The following is a 20337-nucleotide window of genomic DNA, read 5'->3' on the forward strand; positions in this document are numbered from 1 at the left end:
AGTCAACTGCTGTCAGAATACCCTATTTTGTACAAGATTTCCAATGAATCAGTCAGTCCCTAATGTAGTATATGGGTGCGTTTTAATACAAATTGGTTAAACAGCTGTGATATTCTAGCCACCATATGGAAAGAACTGTGTGCAAATAGATGCAATTCAAACTTTAGGACCTGACGTTTTATCTGGGGATGTTCCCTAAGTTGTTTCCCTTGTCTAGTAATGTATGGCGATGTCTTTTTTTTTTTTTTTTTAAGAAAGTTTCTAAGTACTGGGAGTTTATAAGTAAAAGGCATTTAAATAGCTTGCTTTCCTTAGAACTTTAAAACAATAAAGGTATGTAATTTGAATATAAGTTTTCTTGTTTTTTTTCAAAATTCTGGTAAAGATTTATTGTTTGCTTTCTAGAACTACACTTGGCTAAAGAGACTGTTTAAGATATAGAAACTGCCAAAGTTCATTGACCTCTGCAGTCTCTGACCTTACCATAAATTTAATTCATTTGAGTTATGGACCTTGCATTAAGATAATTAAGAGAATTAAAGACCCTCTGCTTTAGACAACTTCAGAATATAGAACATGGAGATTTTTGGAAATGAATTAAATCACAGTATTGATCTAAAGTAACAAGAATTTAAAAGTATCTGATTTGCAATAAGTAATGTAATTTGATGCACCCACATCTTTGCCCTCTTGTTGCTGAACTAACTGTATAGGGGTTGTAGGTTGAATTCTGTGTCCTCCTTCCTTCCCTCTTCATTTGTTCTTATATGATAATTTTTTTCTCACATTCCTTACAGATTGAGGTGGAGGAGCATGATTAACTTTTGTATGACCCTACATAGTTGTGGAGATATTTAAGTAAGATGCTGAAATTAAATCTTCCATTCGTGACATAAAACACCTTGGAAATGCTGGATGAGGGAATTCTGCCACTCCTTGGCATAAGTAGAGGGAGAGATTTTGGCTTTCTAAAATACCAAGATATTTGAGAAGTCATTTAGTAAAGCCTTTTCCTAAAATAATCCTTAAAGATTGATTTATCATTGTCTCCAACTTACCTTTCCTTGGAGAGTCCGGAAAACAAGTAAAGGGTCCTATTGCAGAGGCAGAGTGTGACCCCAGAGCCTTGTGGAGAAAAAGAGGTCCTAAGAGGTCCTGTTCAGTTTACTTATCTCTCTGTCACTCTAGGTCTGTGGCTTACCTAATTAAGATTTAAGGAAGAGGTTTCTCAGCTTTGAAACACTCAGACCTTTTAAGGTGTCTGACTTGTTTGTGGCAACTACTGAAAAGGAATGTATCTGTATGTATGAAGAACAGTCCAGTATAAAGATTAAGAGAATGAATTTTACAAGAGACTTAAGTGGATTGTAATCCTTGCTCGCCACTTAATAGTTCTGTGACCTTGGGCAAGTTATTTAAATGAGCTGTGCTTCAGTATTCTCATCTATAAAACGGGAATAAAACTAGGAGTTTGGGATGGATTAAATTAGTTACTACATGCAAAGCCCTTAGAAAGGTGCCCAGCATATAGTAAATGCTCAATAAACATTAGTCATCATTAGTAGCAGTAATAATAGTTATCAGTAGCAGTAATCGTAATTTCTCTTAAAACTCAAGTCACCCATTCATTTCTACCACCTACCCCTTACCCTCCTAAACATAGGCACAGTTTATGAATTTAAAATGCTTTGTCTAAAGTAGTTCTGTCCAGTAGCACTTTCTGTGATGATGGAAATGTTCTGTATCTGTGCTTTCCAGTTTGGTAGCCACAAGCAGCGTGTGGCTAATGGTGACTGTGTCGAACAGTGCAGATCTAAAGTGTACTCTTTCCTCAGGTTTGAGTTTGTGTCATGTTTTACCAACACTCTTTTTAATTCTGTGAATAGTTTTTCCCCTTAAGAGGTATGTATTCTTATACTATATTTGTAATCTCTTTGAACCCAGAACTGATGAACATTGCTTCATAAAGTATTGATCATTTGTTTTAAAATATGTTACAAGAAACAGTACACATGAAAGAGCAAACCCAAACTAGTGTTATGTTAACTGTTGTTTTTTGTTTCCAAATCACATTTGATGTATTTGATTTACCTTCCTGGGACTTGGGGTGACTTCTCTTTTATACCATCTACTGTCAGTTACAATTTTATTTCTGTTGTGCTTTCTTGAGCTAAATAGTTATTTCTGCCAGGAATACTCTGACCATATACTAGTGGTTAAATATGTCCACCAGTTCAGTTCTGTTCTCATAACCTGTGCCATGTAGGTAGCAGTACTGTCCGATGTCTGTGGCTAATTAACCATATTAATTTCGCACTAATTTTATATTAATTTACGTTAACAATAATAATAACAATACCAGGCACCATTCTGAGTGCATTACGTGATTTAACTCATTTAACCTTCACAACCACTCTATGAGGCAGATGCTGTTATTTCATTTTATAGATATGGAAACTGAGGCAGGGAGAGATCTGATAACTGGCCTGAGTTTTAGGGCTGGGATCTCACCCCAGACAGGCTGCTCAGAGCCTGTGGTCTTAACCATAGGTCCTTATGTGAAGCCCTTGTAGCTAATTGTGCTTTGGAATTCAGAATTTTTCAGAGTTTAGAATGGGAATATAATGCAAATGCCTTTATAGTACCTCTGGTGGATTCTGGACCAGCACCCTGTAATCATCTTTACTAATACTTCTACAGCAACACATATGAATACTTAACTTGACATTTCACGTCAAATTTTGTGTCCAAATAAGCTTTGCAAAAAATGAGTTTTCAGAACTGAGGATTTGGAATTTTGAATAAGGGATTGAGAATCTACTTTATGTAGCTTCTCACAGAGGCCTTCATCAAATGGAGTGAGTTTGGGTGAAATGCCGGAAAAGAGTTGCATTGAATTCGTATTTCTCATTTTTAACAACCAAAATAGCTTTATCACTTTTTGCAAAGTTCAGCCAATACAAAGTCTTTTATAAAGAAGAAAATGAAAAGCATCTCTAATCTTACCATTCAGAAATCAAATATTTATTGACCTTTTAGATTGTCTTTTATATGTAATGAACACATATAGGAAAGTAGGTTATTTTAAGTGAGCTCAGTTTGCATGGAATCACATTCCTTCTCTGACACTAGTTGGATGTGTGACCTTGGGAGAATTAACCACTCTGTGCCTCAGTTTCTTAATCCAGTCAGTGAGAATTACAGTGGAGCCTACTTCTTAGGTTTCTCGTAAGGATTAAGTGAATTATGTGTAAAGCCCTTAGAACAGTGCCAGGAGCATAGTGCCCATCAACTATTATGGTTATTCCATGTTCATCACTTTTTACAGGACAAATAAAGAACCACATTATTTTTAATTGCCACATAGTGTTGTTTTATATGGATATTCCCTGTTTAAACACTGCAAATGAGCATCCTTGTAGCTATTTCTTTTTTGATTTGCCCAGATATCTCATTAGATTAATCCTTGGAAATGAAATTGCTGATTCAAAGCATATGCACTTAATTTTTTTGATACAAATTGCCCAATTTACATTGAAAATTCTATTTTTGCTTCCATGGTTTTGCTATTTTGGGGACCTTTGGTCTGCTGATTTACTTTATACATTTGATTTCAAAAGCCAGGATTTCTAGTATCTGAAATCCAAATTTCAGTCTGGAAGGGTTTTAAATTACTACTCTGCTGAAGTCTGTTACATATTTTATTTGCTTTTTCCAACTTTTTCACAATACTTATGAGTTCCAAGGTAGCAAGAACTTGAAGCTTTGCTCGATATTTCACAAATTAAATCATCTGTGGCTAACACTAACATTTTAACTAGACCCTTACATTAGTTAGGTTTTCTAGTCGGGCCAGGGGGCTTCCTCCTAGGAAAGCAAAGTTTTGGGCCAGAAATCATGAGACTCTACGAAAGGACAACAGATCATGAGTAGCTAGCTCCTTTAGTCATAGTTCCTATGAGATACGAGAATAGCAAAAACTAATTCATGGAACACCTCAGCCAATGTCACAGCGCTGCTATTGACACGAGAACTGTTTCTGGAGAAGACTCATTTCTGTGGTGAGATCCTGTTGGGTTGATGCCTGTTTTATTAGGAAAATATTGAAAATAGCTGATGCCACAGAAAGTTTTTAGATGTTCACTCCACATTCTGAAGACTGGTACCTCCTCAGTAAGTCATGTGAAGTTGCTCTTAAGTTGGATCCCAAGGAGAACAGTCCTCTACTCGACCTTTTCAACCTCAAGACCTTGTAATTGACACCATTAAAGCAGTCCAAGCAGGGCTTTCCAAACTGTATTCCCATAATCCCTCGAAGCTGAAAGGGGAAGCCGAGCTGTTTTCCCCAGCAGTTGGAGCACCTCAACCGCTATCAGGTTAATATGCTATTGGGGTTCCTTCTGCTTAAGATTTCCTGTGGAAAAAATGGATCCTGCACTTTAACAACAACAGCAAATTCTTTTTAATGTTCTAGTATTTACTGACACCTGGATATTGAGACAAAGTACTTTGGTCTTGAGCAAACTAAAGGTGGCATGTAGAGTAAGAGATCAAGAGAAATAGCAATTGTTTCCAAGACCAAAAGCTTTGAAAAACCATGCTCCTGTGGGACATTTGTTATCTCTAAAGTTTTCCGGCATAAGCCAAATTTAACTCAAGTTTCTCTGTTTTAACTATAAAAGATGTATTAATTGGTGATGGTTTTCTCTCAGACCTGCAAACCCAGTTTTGTCTCCCTGCTTCCCTTATGATTTGTAGTATTGGTTCCCATTTTGTCAGTCTTCCAGACCACCTACCTGTGGCTCGTCGTGAGACCCTGAATCCTAACCACGCTGTTACTGGCTTCTCCCAGGGTCCTATCCTTCCCCGAAAGCTGGAGCAACTCTGGTCGTGTACAAGGACCTGCTGGTGCTGTTTGGTGGCTGGACAAGGCCAAGCCCTTATCCCCTACATCAACCAGAGAGATTCTTTGATGAAATACACACTTACTCGCCCTCTAAAAACTGGTAAGCCACGAAGATGGGATAGTTTCAATCTGAAATAAAAAATATGAAGTGAATGGATTCCTTATCTTCTTTTTGTATCCAGAAATCTTGAGAATTTGATGAAAGCTATAGAGTCTTTTCCCAGAGAAAAATTTACATATGCACAGATTTTGCCTACAGTGTCAGAGGGTTTTCAGGATCCCCTTAAAACCTGATGTTAAGAACCCTTATTCCAAAGAGAAAAAGTGGAAGAGATTTATTCCTCTTCCAAGAAAAATGAATGAACCAGTTGAAGAACAGAGAGCTCTTCAGCTTTGGCTACTAATTCCCCAGGGGTGCTCTGGATCCAGATGATTTCTTACTCCCTGCTACGTATGTCCCTGCTATCTATGTCCCCACGACTGACTTCTGATTGTTTTTCAAACATGAAAAATGACCACAATCCCTGTACCATATAACGGACTGCTTAGTACAAGGCTCTTGGCAGCTGCTATTGATCAGGACTGTAGAAATAAGCAGCCAGTGGTGCCCCTTCAGCAGATTAGGCTGAAGCAGCAAAGGATCCATGATGGAGACTCTTGTCATTGTCTTCTCGTCTCTCCACTCTACCTCCAAGCCATACATACATGCTGAGGACTTGAAAGTGAACACAGCTTTAGAAGTTTTATAGGAAAGGCATAAATACCTTATGCCTTCCTCCACTTATTATCCTAACAGTATCTCTACTGAAGGTGATAGGATTGTCATTTAAAATAAATGGATGCCTACTTATTGTTGTCCACCTTAAACATGTAAGACCAGAAGCAGATAGCGCTGACTTCTTAGTTTCCTCTTGTCTTTTTATATTAGGTGGAACTGCATTGTGACAACCCATGGGCCACCTCCCATGGCTGGCCATTCCTCCTGTGTGATAGACGATAAAATGATTGTCTTTGGTGGCTCCTTAGGATCCCGGCAAATGTAAGTATATTTGGTTTGCCGCCAACCTGAAGGTAAATACTCCTGGGAATAACCATTCAGAAAAGTGAACTAGTCAGGGTCAGTATTCCTGAACATAGTTCTGATTAATCCAAGTAATTATCTCACCCTGTCATTCCATATTTTGATCCCCTAGTCACAGACCAATAAGTTGATAAACTTGCTCCATAGAATGAGGGCTCCATAGTCTCTTTTTGTTCGGTGTGTGGTTCTATTCAGTGGGATCAGATTCTGATGGAGCCTCTTCCTTGTCTGTTTCTACTTCTGTTGTGCCTACAGAAGACCACCTTCCAAGAAACAGAGTGCTTTTACTTGCTTTCCTTTTTGACCCAGCTCGTGCCTTTTGGAGAAAAAGAGAGGTAGATTGATAGACTGGGTGGAAATGGCTCACTCTCCAAATGGGACAGGTTGGGGGAGTAGGTAGGAGCAAGAAAACTGTGAGGTCTGACACATTTCTGTGAAGCTGTTCTCCATACCCACTGTCCTCTCCACCTCTGGCCACATAGGCCAGCTCAGGCCGGAGTCAAGAGCCAGAGCCAAGAGCCAGAGCCGTCCATGAGAATCACTGTTTATCTCATTCGGCAGTAGCAGCAGCAGTGATCACTTCCCTTGTGCTCTGAAATGGAAGTTGATGAGCTGTCAGCAGTAACACCACTCCAGACCCAACCCTGTTCTCCCTTAGGGCATTCTCTGTCTTCCTATTTTAAAACAGCTGTAGAAGGGACTATGTGAGCTCTTAGGAGCTCTTATTCCTGTGTTCCTATGTGTGAATAAATGACCTTACAGAGAGGATCATAAAATAGAGACTGCCAACTAGGAATCTGTCCTTGCCATACTGATCCCTTGAGAGTTGGAGGTGCCAGTTCGTCCTTAATAAAACTGCAGCTCTCATTAGCCATTGTCAGATTACTTTTGTAGCCAGAATCAAATCATTATCTCCTGGACGATAGAACTGCCTTTTGAATAATTTTTTTTTCCTTGCGGCTTTTGCTTTTGAAAGAGTATATCTTGACCAGTAGCTATTTCTCGTTATCACCAGTTAACTCTTGCTTTACGTATTAGTGTGTGACTACAGACATGACTCAAACAAGCAAGGCCTATAAGTCAGTGGAAAGAGCAAAGGTTTGAAAGTCTCGAGATGGATTCCAAGGAAAGAAGCGAAAGAAAAATATAGTTCAAGTACTATGAGTGTAGTACTTCATGGGGCATCTTGATAAATGTAAACTTCATTTATTTCAGCTCTTGTGGTCCCTGGTAGCTCCCAACTCCTTCATTCTTATGTCTTTATTTCACAGGAGCAATGATGTCTGGGTCCTTGACCTCGAGCAGTGGGCATGGTCCAAGCCAAACATCTCTGGCCCCAGTCCTCATCCTCGAGGTGGCCAATCTCAGGTGCTCAGGAATTAAAATAACTATTCAGCAAACACTGTAGCATCTTTCAGTTAGGATGGGAGAGGGAGGAGGAAGTCAGGTAAGATGCCAACATGCATAAGCCAAAAGAGAACTTATCATTACTTTCGCTGGTATTTACTTTTCAACTTCTAATGAGTTATATTTATTTTTAGTGGCTTTATATTATGCCTCTCTCCAAAGCATTTACTTTGCTGTTTCATGTCTTAAGAGAACCCTGTATTTTATATGGTTGGCACTCTCATATTAATATTTGATCAACAAAGAATACATCTATTCAAGTGAATCATCAGTAATTTATTCACAGGGATCAGAATTGACACGGGAGAATGGAGAGTTTATGGTAACTAGAATACTCTCATTTGGGATCTGGGTAGGCTATTTTTATGTATGACTGAAGCATAGGAGGTCAGATGCCTGTGTCTTTATAGGTGTATTTTAAATTTCTTCCTCTTCCCAGATTGTCATAGATGATGCAACCATCTTAATCCTTGGAGGGTGTGGTGGTCCCAATGCTGTGAGTATTGCTGGTGTGGCATTCCATGCACATGCTGCTAAGCGTTCACAACTTGCTTCCCCTGTCTTGTAAGACCGTATGGGACCATTTCTGTGGCATTTTCTTTAGAGAGTACCTTTTCCATGTGGGTATATAGCCTTGTATTTTTTGGCCTTTTTATCCACTCTTTTTTGGGGGCGTAGGGTGCTTTTAATCAGAGACATTCATCTCTTGAATATTTATATTTTTTCCCACTCCCACTTCCTCTTTAGGCTCTGAGGTTTGCTGCTCTCATTTTCTTAAGGAGTGAAACAGAAAAGCAGGTTGATAGCTACTGGAGTTTATATGGAATTTATTTTAAGAATGCGTATTCAGAAAGTTATGGATATGTATTATCTTTCCCCTGTCTACCCTGCCACATACACATACATGCATTAAAACCACAGGCGAAAATTCAAAACCACTTAAAATTGATTCATGGGTCACAAGCACAATTCCATGTGCCCGGCCAGTGGTAATATGTGAATGAATGAAGGCATGAATGAATGAATGAATAACCAAAGGCTGCTAGACCAGGCAGTGCAGTTTTGAGATTCCAGCTCTTTGTGTCCTTTGTAACATGAACAACACCTGAGTCCTATTGTTGGTCCTTCTCTTACAGTTGTTCAAGGATGCTTGGTTGTTGCACATGCATGCAGGTCCCTGGGCCTGGCAGCCACTCAAGGTAGAAAATGAAGATCATGGGGCCCCAGAACTGTGGTGCCATCCGGCTTGCCGGGTAAGCAGGGAACTCATAGGCCAGCAGGAGGAGAGGTCCTAAACCATAAAACCAAATTAACTTGTCAGATTTCCACGCAGATTTGTATGGAAATTGAAAACGCCTTGATGTCACAAAATAGGTGGACATTAACCATAGTTCTTGGGCATTTCTCACACATGTGAATCCCTAGAAGAGAAAACTTAGTGGGCCCCACCCATCCTTTAAGTCCTAGCTTTAAGCATGTCTTTGTCTATAAAGTTTTGCCCAGGATCTCCCAAGATTCCTTCCTCCTCTCTATCGCTCTTCTGTGGACATAATTCTAATGATAGCACATGTCTGATGATAGCACTATAGCAACAAATTGCTCCCATGTCTCTCTCCCATTCTAGCCTAAAAAGCAGACTACATTATTTTCATCTCTGTACCTACATGATGCCTGGCACATCCCAGATGCTCATAGTAAAATGTTCGATAGTTGAATGAATGATCAGAATTGAGCACAGGCCTTTTGTCTTCCAGGTGGGGCAGTGTGTCGTGGTCTTCAGCCAGGCTCCCAGTGGGAGAGCCCCACTCAGCCCCAGTTTGAACTCTCGCCCATCACCTATCAGTGCCACTCCTCCAGCCCTGGTTCCCGAAACCCGGGAGTACCGCTCGCAGTCTCCAGTAAGGAGTATGGATGAAGCTCCGTGTGTTAATGGCCGCTGGGGAACACTGAGACCCAGAGCTCAGAGGCAGACCCCCTCCAGTTCCCGGGAAGGGAGCCTTTCCCCAGCCAGAGGAGATGGCTCTCCCATTCTCAATGGCGGGAGTTTATCTCCAGGAACAGTAGCTGTAGGTGGCTCTTCCTTGGACAGCCCAGTACAGGCCATATCTCCTAGCACTCCATCTACCACTGAAGGATATGACCTAAAAATGGGACTTTCTTTGGCCCCTCGACGAGGGTCACTACCAGATCAGAAAGATCTGAGATTAGGATCAATAGATCTGAATTGGGATCTGAAACCTGCTTCCAATACCAATCACGTGGATGGCGTAGACAACAGGACAGCTGGGGGAGGTACGAGACACCTTCCCGAACAGACAAATGGGGTGCATACCCCACCACATGTGGCCAGTGCCCTTGCAGGAGCCGTCTCCCCAGGTGCCCTGCGTCGGAGCCTAGAAGCCATCAAAGCGATGTCCTCAAAAGGCCCCTCGGCCTCTGCAGCACTGAGTCCTCCTCTGGGATCTTCTCCAGGCTCCCCCGGGAGCCAGAACCTGAGCAGTGGAGAAACTGTGCCTGTTCCGCGGCCAGGACCTGCCCAAGGAGACGGACATTCCTTACCTCCCATTGCCCGCCGCCTGGGCCACCACCCCCCACAGTCCCTAAACGTTGGCAAACCCTTGTACCAGAGTATGAACTGTAAGCCCATGCAGATGTACGTGCTGGACATTAAAGACACCAAGGAGAAGGGGCGGGTCAAATGGAAAGTATTTAACAGCAGTTCTGTGGTCGGACCTCCCGAAACCAGCCTGCACACAGTGGTGCAAGGCAGGGGCGAACTCATCGTGTTTGGAGGACTCATGGACAAGAAACAGAATGTGAAGTACTATCCAAAAACAAATGCCTTGTACTTTGTGCGAGCAAAGAGATAATGTGTTCTAAACCCCTTTCCCTTTCTGTGGCTTTTAATTTGGAATTTTCCAGCGTGCAAGCATTTGGACTGAGAATTGGGAAAACAAAGGACAAAATTACTCCCGTAAACCAAAACCCCAATTCCCAACCTCACTCACTGCAGATCAAATGTCCATTAAGAAAAAATTATATATAAATATATATTATATTAGCCAACTCTGTTTACAAAGAGGGAGAGATCTCTGTCCTGGTTCAGATAAAATTGTTGCTGTGTTTTAGCAGAGGGTGTGCTGCCTTTTTCTACTTTGCTGGTAACTAGACCAAGAATTTAGGGAACAGACTAATATCCGAACTTTCCTACAGAAACTGAGGAGCCCCCTGTAAATCTTTACGCGGCCTTCTCAGACTTAGAAAAAGAAAGGGCACGTGTAAGGTGCACAAGCAGAGGTTTCAGATTCGCGTGCTTCAGGTGCTGGCAGGGTAAAAGTAACCTATGGGAACTGTTCTTCCCCTTCTCACGAAACCACAGAGGACCTATGAAAACTTCTTGCTCTAGTGCCCTGTGCCCACTCCTGTTCTGCCCTTTGTGACTGAGGACAGTTACCCAACAAGGGATTTTGTTCCACGTTTATGTGCCAGGATCATCGTGAAATAATGTGTATGCAGTGACACCGGTCCACCTAGTGTCCATTGGTCTTTTGAATGCTCCTTCCTTGTCTCAGAAAACATTTCAGTATCTGATTGTGGAATTTTCTGACAGTCGTGCTTGGTTGCAAGTTGCCAAAAACCACATTTGTTGTCCTTTTCCTTCCCGTTAAACTTGATCTTCGGAGGCTGCCTTTCTTTTCTTTTTCTTTTTCTTTTTTTTTTGGGGGGGGGTTAGGGGGAACGGGGCTTATGCAGGTTTTTTAAAGCCCAAAACCTTCCTCATTTTTTGTTTATTTTATAAAGCTCAGGTGCCCAGAGAAATCTCTTAGAAATATTTCTGGAATACTTTCTCTGGTTTCACTAAGGGGCCAGTAGGGAATTCCAAGATGCCAGTATCATGAGAAACCCTTGAAGCATCAAAAGATGACGTGTTTCTTTTTTCCTTCTGGGCGACTTTTTACTTGTAAAGCACATTGGGAACACCCATCCATATTTGTAAAATGCGGAAATTGGTCCTGAGTAGGAATCCCAGTAATTGTTCCTTCTAGAAATTGTGTTTGCCCTTGTTATGACACGCTTCTTTCTGCCTGGCTATTAACTGGCGATTGGGTTAAGTATCATATGCTTGGCCTCTTCGATACATGGCTGACCTTGGGAGCAGCTCGTTTGTGATTGTCTTATTCGCATGTCACCCGAACAAGCCTTCGGTTTTTACTTTCCTGTCATTTCTGAGATAAAGTACAACCAACTAGAGCATTTTTCTGGTTGATATAGGAAGTTAGAAGTTACCAAGACCTAAAACCATGGGCTGGACACCCTGAACCACTTAAATGTGGATTTTTGGTGATTTCCCATCAATGGAAAGAGGATTTTTATTTTGCCTTTAGGATTTAAATTTCAAAACATTGCATTTCCAATCCCCATACTCCCTTTTTTTCTTGTTAGCATTTCCCAAGCACAGGCCTGCTGCAGCTGGCCCTGGGTCCTGGCTTTTGGCCAGCACTCAGCAGTCTGTCTGATAAGTATGTTTTCTCCTGTTACATCATGTCGAGTCCTTTCCCGAATCCATTAGCTTTTACAGTGTGGTCTTAGTGGGAAAGCCCCGCCTGGTGCCAAGCCCAGGAAGGGGCCAGCTCACGGGGAGGGATGTGTGTTCCAGAAACAGCTCTATGTGCCCCCTTAGACGAGGAAACTGCCGTGTGCCTACCTACTATGGTGTCCAGCTGCTCAGAGCTCAGCATTTAGCTTTCCAGACTCCCTGCTCTGGGGCTGCTGCCAGCCCTTTGGCAAAGACTGTTAGATCACGTGGGGTCCGTATTCACCAGAGAAAGCTAGCCTAGGAGATGAGCAATTTTGGCATCATTGCTGTTTCTGAACCTTGTTTAGGACATTGCATTTGTGCGTGGACAGTGCCTCCAGACTCAGTTCCCATTTAAATAGGAAGTATTTGGAAGGCTGAAAGTGCAGAATCTCAGCCTGTAATCTTTCCCTCTGTCCTGTGGCCTTCCTAAGTCACCTATTAACTGGTTGATTTCTTCCGCTTTCCCCAAGTAGGCAGGGAGCAGAGCTGATTCCTTTAGAACGTAACTGGCTCCTCGGGGCTCCCCAGCACCCGTGTTGCCCACACCACTCGTCTGCAGCAGATGGTTTTGGTCTGGGCGGCTCTGGGCACAGTGGGTGTGTACCTAGGGACAGCGACTCAGCACAGTCGAGCTGACTGTCTCTCAGGCCCTTGTGAAGCCTCACGTGCAGCGGAGCTTCAGGGGTCTCAGCTGAGGTGACGGTCCACAGCGCCATGGATGCTTCAGTCAGATCAGATTTTATCACAACTCCGGTTTTGACATGATGCCAATTTTGTCTTAAAATTCACTGAGAAAAATGAGACAAAATATTTTTTTAACCCTCAGGAGCACCTAAAGCAAATATTTATCAGTATTTAAGTATTTAAAATATGTTTCGTTTCTACTTGAAGCTTTAACCCCTTCCGTTCCTGCAAGTGTGCCTTTGAGAGCCCCCATGTCATATTGACTTCACTGGGCCACCTCATTGATCTCAAGTGAGAATGTTAGTTTCTATTCTCTTGGCTAGAACTTCCTGTTTCTCATTTTGCAGCCTGAGCAGCAGAGAGGGTTCTGTATTTTTGTTTATATTTCCGCCCTTATTCTACACTTGGGTGGTGGGCTCCACAGTCCCTACCGCACCCCACATTTTGGGAGCACAGATACAGTGTCAAAAGGAGCGTAAATTTAGTTGTAAGGCAATAAAACTAGGCTTACTTTCCTCCCCATCCACTGCAGATTGATTTTGATTTTAATGTTCAAGTTTTATATCAAAAGCTGAAACCATGAACTATCCTAGGAACCGTTGGAACTCTTTAAAATAAAGAGGAGAAAGAAAGAAAACCGACTTAAGAAGCCTTGACTTTGGAGGACAGAAAGCCACCAGCTGATGGAGAACAAAGGGTTGCTTCCCTTGCCCTCTACTTCCTGGGTTCCTTCTGCTTTGCTTCTTTCCTTCCCCTGAAAAGTGATATTCCTGGTCGGGTTGTCTGTCTGTCTTTGTCCTTGTGGTGATCCTGGCATGGCGATGTGCTCTGCTTTGCATTATCTGTAGTCTCTTACCAGCGCACAAGTCAGTGGGGAGGAAGCTCAATTGTGAGGCCTGGGTCCTGTGCAGCCTCCCCACAGACTGCAGAAGGCATGTTTTGCATGGTCACCAGTAAGTGGCTCCCTCTCGCCATGGTCAATGTCAAATGAGAGCAACCCCAAGGTGTTGCTTCTATCTGTACTCACTCTCCTTGCTCTGCTCCCCTCCCGCCAACCAGGGTTCCTGTCAGCGCACACCAGTGTGCCCTGGCAAAGCTGGTGCTGTGAGTGTTGTTTCCCATGCAGCTCAGGGGTCCCGGGTGGCTTACCCTGAGGTGATCATGTTAGGCGCATAACGGTGTAGGAATGAAAAGTGGATTTGATTTTTATTGATATTTAAATCTCTGTCAATTTCATTTTTTGTTAATGTTTTCCCCTGATGACTTTTTAGCAATTTAACAAATAAAACAAAATGGACAGAATTGCCTTACCTGTTTCATTAGTAGAAAAGAAAACTGTGATGGAAAGCAGTTGGGGCTGGAGTTTGAAGTTGGAAGCAGAGTAGCTCTTGTCGAGGAGGGTTGTGTTTCGGGTGGAGGAGAGGACCTGCCCAGCCTTCCCTGAGGACCACGCCATTTAATACTAAGCAGCTCTCTGCGTCATGGTTGAAGGACTCAATATTCCAGGGCCTCAGTGCCACCCTGCTGTGAGGACCCGAGAGAGGAGCTCAGAGCAGAGGCCCAGGGGCCAGGACGATGCCTACATCTTTGCTGGCCTCCTAAGCAAAGATGAGGACACAGGCTCGGGGGTCTTGAAACAGCATAGCAAGTGGTGGTTGAGAACTCAAGCCTGAAGCCCCAGCGGCCTGGCCTCCCCTACTTACTACTCAACCTTGATATAAGTTTCCTCATGCATAAATGTCATTTCTATCTTACAGGATGTTGAGGATTAATTGAAGTTGGATGTGAAAAGCACTAGCACAGTGCCTGGCACATAGTAGGTGCTCAAGAAAGGGCGGCTATTATAATTAGCCCTTGAAGGAAAAGGCTGGGCTCTGTGTAAGTTGTCAAGAGCATGCCCATACTAAGGGTTGTGTGTGCCTGCAGTTGTCTGGGTTGTCATCTAGATGTCATGAGAGCCTCAGGTTTTCGCCCTTCAAGAGCAGTAAGTAGCAGCTGTTGTCATAAATCAGGTCAGAATCATCCCGTTATTTAATCTCCCTTTTGGATTTAATTCTTTGGTGGTTTGCCAGTCAAATCTGCCCTGTGGCACATAAAGTATTCTTCTGCCTGGATTCAAAGACATGCTTAGCTCCCAATCTGAAAGTGTCAGATGGGGGCTGATGAAAAGAGTCCTCCCACCCATGCGTATGGGGGGTCTGGGAGGAGCCAGGCACCACCATAAGGGTAGGGGGCTGTAGCCCCGAAGCCGTCGCTGAGTTACGTGTCAGTTTCTTATACCCCTGGGTCTTTGTGCCAAGCGCTATTATGTTCTTTTCATTCAGCACATACTGAACACCGACTTTGTCCCAGATTCAGGTGCTGTAGCCCTGCAGCTCGTGTCCCAAGCTGCAGGATGAAACTTCCATTTCTACCAGTATGTGGTCCGATGCTCTCTCTGCTGTTTACTTTGAGGTACACAGCAAACTGGAGTGTGATATGAGGAAGGGCCTTCGGTGCAAAGTGCTGGCAGCTGCTGAGTTGGTGTTAGGGGTAGAATGATTGGTTTGAATGCTTCCACAGTTGCCCTTGTAGAAGGGTTAGACTTGCTCCTTGTGAGTGCGTGGGGCTGAACAAGGTCCAGTGGGTAGAAGGGCTAAGATTTCAGGGTCATTGGGAAGAATTTTGTCACGGTCAGAGCTCTGTGTAACGGGTGGAACCAGTTCAGCATCACTGGAGGAATCCAAGCATTGCCTGGATCGTCAGTCTGTGGGATATAGAGGTGGCGGTGTTCAGTGGGTAGGGTGCCAGTGGTGACTGGTGGTCCTGGGAAAGGGGACACCTGCCCAGCCTTCAGGGCAGGCCAGTCCCGTAAGACTCCCTAACAGTCTGTGCATGCCAGAGGCCGTGCTCCTAACCACCAATGAGCATGTTTCTCCTCTGAGATCAGAACACGAAGACGGCAACATGGTCAGCCCCAGGTCAGAGGATGTGTGGGAGCAGAGAAGAGGCAAATTGTCGTTTTGGGGAGAAAACTTAATGTCAAGGGGAACACAGAGAAGATCCATAGCTCACCTGAGGCCTCGCAGGAGTTGGCAGTGACGACCTTCACAGCCCAGCACAGCACTCCCTGGCCACTCCCTTGAGTACTAAAGAGCCAGAAGCCTGTGCCCATTTGAGTCTAAATTACAGCACCTAGCTAAGGAGAGCAGCTCCACCCTGTCCTTTCTCTTTCCAGGGTCTGCAGCTCTTCTCCAGCTGGCTCTGGGGGGCAGCAGTGCGGACATCACTGGCTGATGAGGAGACCAAGGCCTTGCACATGTCACTGCCCTGAGTTGGCTCGTCAGTCCAAGACTTCACCCTAATCCAGGGGACCTGGCAAAGACCAGGCTTCGATCACCCCCAGGTCCAGGCAGAACATCCTGCAGTCTGGACTGATTGTAGTACTGCCACATGTGACTGGAGTTAACCCTGGCTTCTCTGTGCCTTCAGGCACAGGGGAGCATCCCCTGCTACAGTCTGCCTTCTGCTCCTTATGGCCATAACTATCCCCGTCCCCTCCTCCCTACAATATACCACCAACAAAAGCAGTTCGGCAACGTTGTGGATTCTTTGTGAGGCAATGATTTCCCCATTGCTGGAAGTGGTCAAGCAGAGAGTAATAACTTGCATGGGAGGGGATGACAGCTAATGTATGCATAAGATCAAGAATGGGACCGAGGGACCTCCACATGCCCTTTAAACTTGAGACATTTTGTAGACTCTGAAAGGACTTTCTAGAGAGGATGCAGGACAGATACATGGGCACACACTTTGGACCAGGAAAGACTTTGGTTCAAAAGCTGTCTTTGTCACTTTGACCACCTCTGTGAGCCTCAGTTTTATCATTCAAATGTCAATGATGCTACTGCCAGCCTCAGAGGTTGGCAATTTAGCTGGAACCAGCAATAACTGTTGTCTACAGAATGGGTGTGATTCCTCCAAAAGACCACCTGGGGGCACCCTGTGAAAGGCTTTGGGTCTTGGGTGCCCTGTCAGGGGTGGTCTTGGGAAGGAAACTGAATTTACTGGAGGAGAAAAATGCCCATCCCCCCCACCTCTGTTGGTAAAGCCAGAGTAGTGGCCCTTCTCTGGCATGGGCTGTGCTTCAGAGCATTATCGCCAGGCTGGTCGGCCGTCCCAGCCCCCACCTGTGGGAAAGCCAGTGTTTTCCCCACGGGGCTGGGCTCTGGGCCCAGGCCCTGTCAGCATGCACAAAGCTAAGCTGATGTTTTAAGTAAATGTCTAAGAGGCCTGGCAAAGTGTGCCATGCCCCTACCAGGGAGCCTGTCTGCTCACCCACTATAGGGAAGAAAAGAGCCGAGGGTCAGGCCTTCCCAGGCAGGAGCCTGGGAGAAAGAAGGAAGCTCCTGTCCCAGAGCCAGGAGTTCTGGGCCACTGGCCACCCACAGGAAGACCAGGAAGGCCCAGGACCTCCCTGGGGATTGTTCTCAGCATGCAAACCCTGAGCACATACTGACCCCTGAGGCGCTGGGACTCAGGCCCATTCCTTTAGGATCTCACAACCTCGTGACAAGCCAGGGAGGTGTCATACTGGGCTGAACAAAGATGACAAATTCTGAGCTGCTGAGGCCAAAGGAGAATGCAGATATATGAAAAAGATATGAAGGAAGTGGAGTCCTAGAACCATCTGCAATCAGCACAGCCAGCCGGGGCAGGATGGCTGTTCTGGAAGCTGCAGAGCTAAGAAGTTGGTCTTCGTGCCTTGACCTCACCCTGCTAGACTGAGGCCGGGGGCAGGTGAGGATAGAGCCTTCCTGGGGATCCCAGATAGGTGGAGTCCAGGTCTGGCCTCTGGCAGTCGGTAAGAGGTGCCTTGCTCCAGAAAGAGAGCAGTAGGGCTCTGGGAGATCTGGCGTGCCCAGAGGGGCCGGCGTTCTGGCCTGAGGACAGTGCAGAGTAACCAGGGGATTTGATGACCAGAAGTCATCCCCTCTGACATAGCTGGGAAGGAGGCTCATGACCAGAATCCATGGTGGGAGGAGAGAGGCCAGCACGGATGGGGCCATAGGCGGAGGTATAGAGGAGAGTTTCTGGAACAAGAAGCCCACGAAGGCCCAGGAGAGATGACGCCCAAGAAGTGTGTGCTACCCCACCCCGCCACCATGCTTTCCTGGCTTTTGGGCTAGCACCCCTCCAACATGAGCCCCAGAACCAGAGGAGGAGGAGATGAAAAGAAACAACCTTGAGGAGAGTGTTTAAGCTGTAGGGAAAGAGAAATCACTAAATGTAAGTTTACCAGAAAATTACTAGATTAAAATACCTGCATGGCAGAGATTAAATCGAGTCAGAGGAAACAAAGCTCTGTTTCTGAAACATCTTGAGTCAGCAAAGGTAAAAACTTGTACTTGCTCCAATTAGAAGTCAAATAAAGTGCATGGGAACCCCAAGAACCAAGGATAGGGGCGATTACGGCCAGTGCTGGAGGAAGAAAGGAAAAGGGTACCCTAGTAGAGGGAACAGCTTGTGCAAAAGCACAGAGATCTGAGTGTGATGACAGGGCCTCCTGGAACCTTGAGAAGGTCAGCATGACTGGAGTGGACAAAGCAGAACTGGAGAACAGATTGGAGATGGAGGATGAGAGGCAGGGCCTGGGCCTGGGCATTAGAACTAAGGCAGTGGCAACGAAGAGAGGACATGACTACATAAAGAGAAAAATCAGCCTCTGGCACCTGACTGGGTCTGGGGGTTGGGGAAGAAAGTGTCTGGCCAGCACCCATTCCTGCATTAAGTGAATGCATAGTACCTACTGTGTGCCAGGCACTGTCCCTGCCTTGTGGAGCTTACATTTCAGTGGGAGTGGGGGAGAAGGGAAAGACAAATATGTGAATGATTAAGACCATTCCACTGAGTACCATGAAGGCAATAAAAATGGGATATGACAACAGGTGATGGATTTGGGCTCACAGAGAAGGTCTTTCTGAGGAGATGACATTTCAGCTGAGACCTGAATGGAAGAAGCAGCAGTCGTGGGAAGATGGGGGGAAACCATTCTGTGTAGAGAGAACGAAGACCCCGAGACCAGCATGAACCCGACAAGTTAGGGAGGAGAGGAAGGCCAATGTGAAGGAGGGGAGCCATGGGAAGCCATCAAGAAAGTTTTAAGCAGAGGAGTGACACATGAGGCTGTCCAGGCCAAGGACACCAACCTTGCTGCCCAGCCTGGGCCTGGTACAGCTCAGCCTCAAAAGAACTCTCTGGGGGTGATTTGGCAGCTCCAGCCCCAAATCATATATTTAAATGGAATCTGGACATTTTTAGTCTGTCCCTTCTCTCTACCCTACTGCCCTGCTTCTAAGTGTGGTTGCCTAGTTCTTTGATTTTAATCCCACCAGAGTGTGGAATACCCAAGGGCAAGGTCTGTACCTCGTTCGCTGTCTTCCCAGCATCTCGCCCGGCACAGGAAGTGCTCATAAACATTTGACAAATATGTGTCCCTGTCCACTCGTGCCTGGAATGTTCACCCTGCATCGTTACTGGTCTTTCTTCCAGGCTCGCCCTCTACAGGCCATTCTCCAAGCTGCAGCCATAGCCAGTCAAAGTTTTCATTATATGTCAAATATTTCTAGGTAGTAGGGATTATTATGGGCTAAATTGTACCCCCACCCCCCAACAAAATTCACCTGTTGAAGTCCTAACCCCCAGTACCTCAGAATGTGATCATATTTGTAGGTAGGTTCTTTACTGAGGTGATTAAAGTAAAATGAGGAAATTTGGACACAGACTCATACAGAGAGAAGGTGATGGAAAGACAGGGGTAAGATGGCTGCCTGCAAGCCAGAGACAGAGGCCTGGAACCTTCCCTCACAACCCTCAGGAGGAATCGACCCCACCAACACCTCTATCTTGGATTTCTAACCTCCAGAACTAAGAATAAATTTCTATTGTTGAAGCCACCTAGTCTGTGGTACCTTTTTACTGCAGCTCTAGGAAATAGAGGATGTAACAACAAAAGGTCAAGGCCCCTATCCTCACGGAGCTGCAGGGTCCAGGAGATGAAAACGCAGATCTGACCACTTCCGTCTCCATTGACCTTTCCTAGGTGCCCTGCCCTCTGCCCCTGCCCTCCAGGTCCTCAGGCCTCTGCGAGAGTCTGCCCACCTGGGCCGTCTACTCCTGGAGGCTGGTGACTGTGTCCCTTGATAAATCCTCCTCTCGAGGCCTTGTGGGGCCTTGTCCAGGAGGTGCTCAGTCAGTGTGCGAGAGAAGACTGAACCATGAAGAAAAGAATGGGCTAATCAGAAGGTTCTACACTAGAAGGGGCTTTGGGTAGGTGTGCCACCTGCTTCACCTGAGGCCCTAAGAGGAGAACCAACTTGCTTAGGGGGACGCACAATCTAGTGGTCAAAAGGGTACAGGCGAGGGGCACTCACTAGACCAAGATGGTTCACAAGCATCTTTCTGAAACAGTTCTGACCACACAGGCCCCAGTAGTCGACTGGCTTCCAGCAGTGTTTAAGTGAGGTCTATGGAGCCTGTTATGGACTGAATTGTGGCCCCCACCCAAATCCATATATTAAAGACCTAATCCTCAGTGTGACTTATTTGGAGACAGGGCCTTTAAGGAAGTAATTAACGTTTCATGAAGTCATGAGGGTGGGGCCCTAACCCAATATTACCGGTGTCGTTATAAGAGAAAGA

At 45.1% G+C, this 20337-nt stretch overlaps 1 protein-coding gene across 2 annotated transcripts in view; it reads left to right on the forward strand.

The window, feature by feature from the left end:
- FBXO42 (F-box protein 42) overlaps positions 1-13294 on the forward strand; it is an 82549-nt gene extending 69255 nt beyond the window's left edge. For both annotated transcript variants that reach the window (XM_011363488.2, XM_011363489.2), the window contains exons 5-10: positions 4853-5006; positions 5835-5945; positions 7259-7355; positions 7834-7890; positions 8531-8647; positions 9149-13294. In XM_011363488.2, coding sequence (XP_011361790.1) covers positions 4853-5006; positions 5835-5945; positions 7259-7355; positions 7834-7890; positions 8531-8647; positions 9149-10264 — 1652 coding nt within the window. In that variant the 3' untranslated portion in view covers positions 10265-13294. The remainder of the gene's footprint in view (positions 1-4852; positions 5007-5834; positions 5946-7258; positions 7356-7833; positions 7891-8530; positions 8648-9148) is intronic.
- Positions 13295-20337: the final 7043 nt, after the last annotated feature.

The sequence above is a fragment of the Pteropus vampyrus genome, unplaced genomic scaffold, assembly GCF_000151845.1.
Source record: "Pteropus vampyrus isolate Shadow unplaced genomic scaffold, Pvam_2.0 Scaffold86, whole genome shotgun sequence".
Taxonomy (NCBI): Eukaryota; Metazoa; Chordata; class Mammalia; order Chiroptera; family Pteropodidae; genus Pteropus; species Pteropus vampyrus.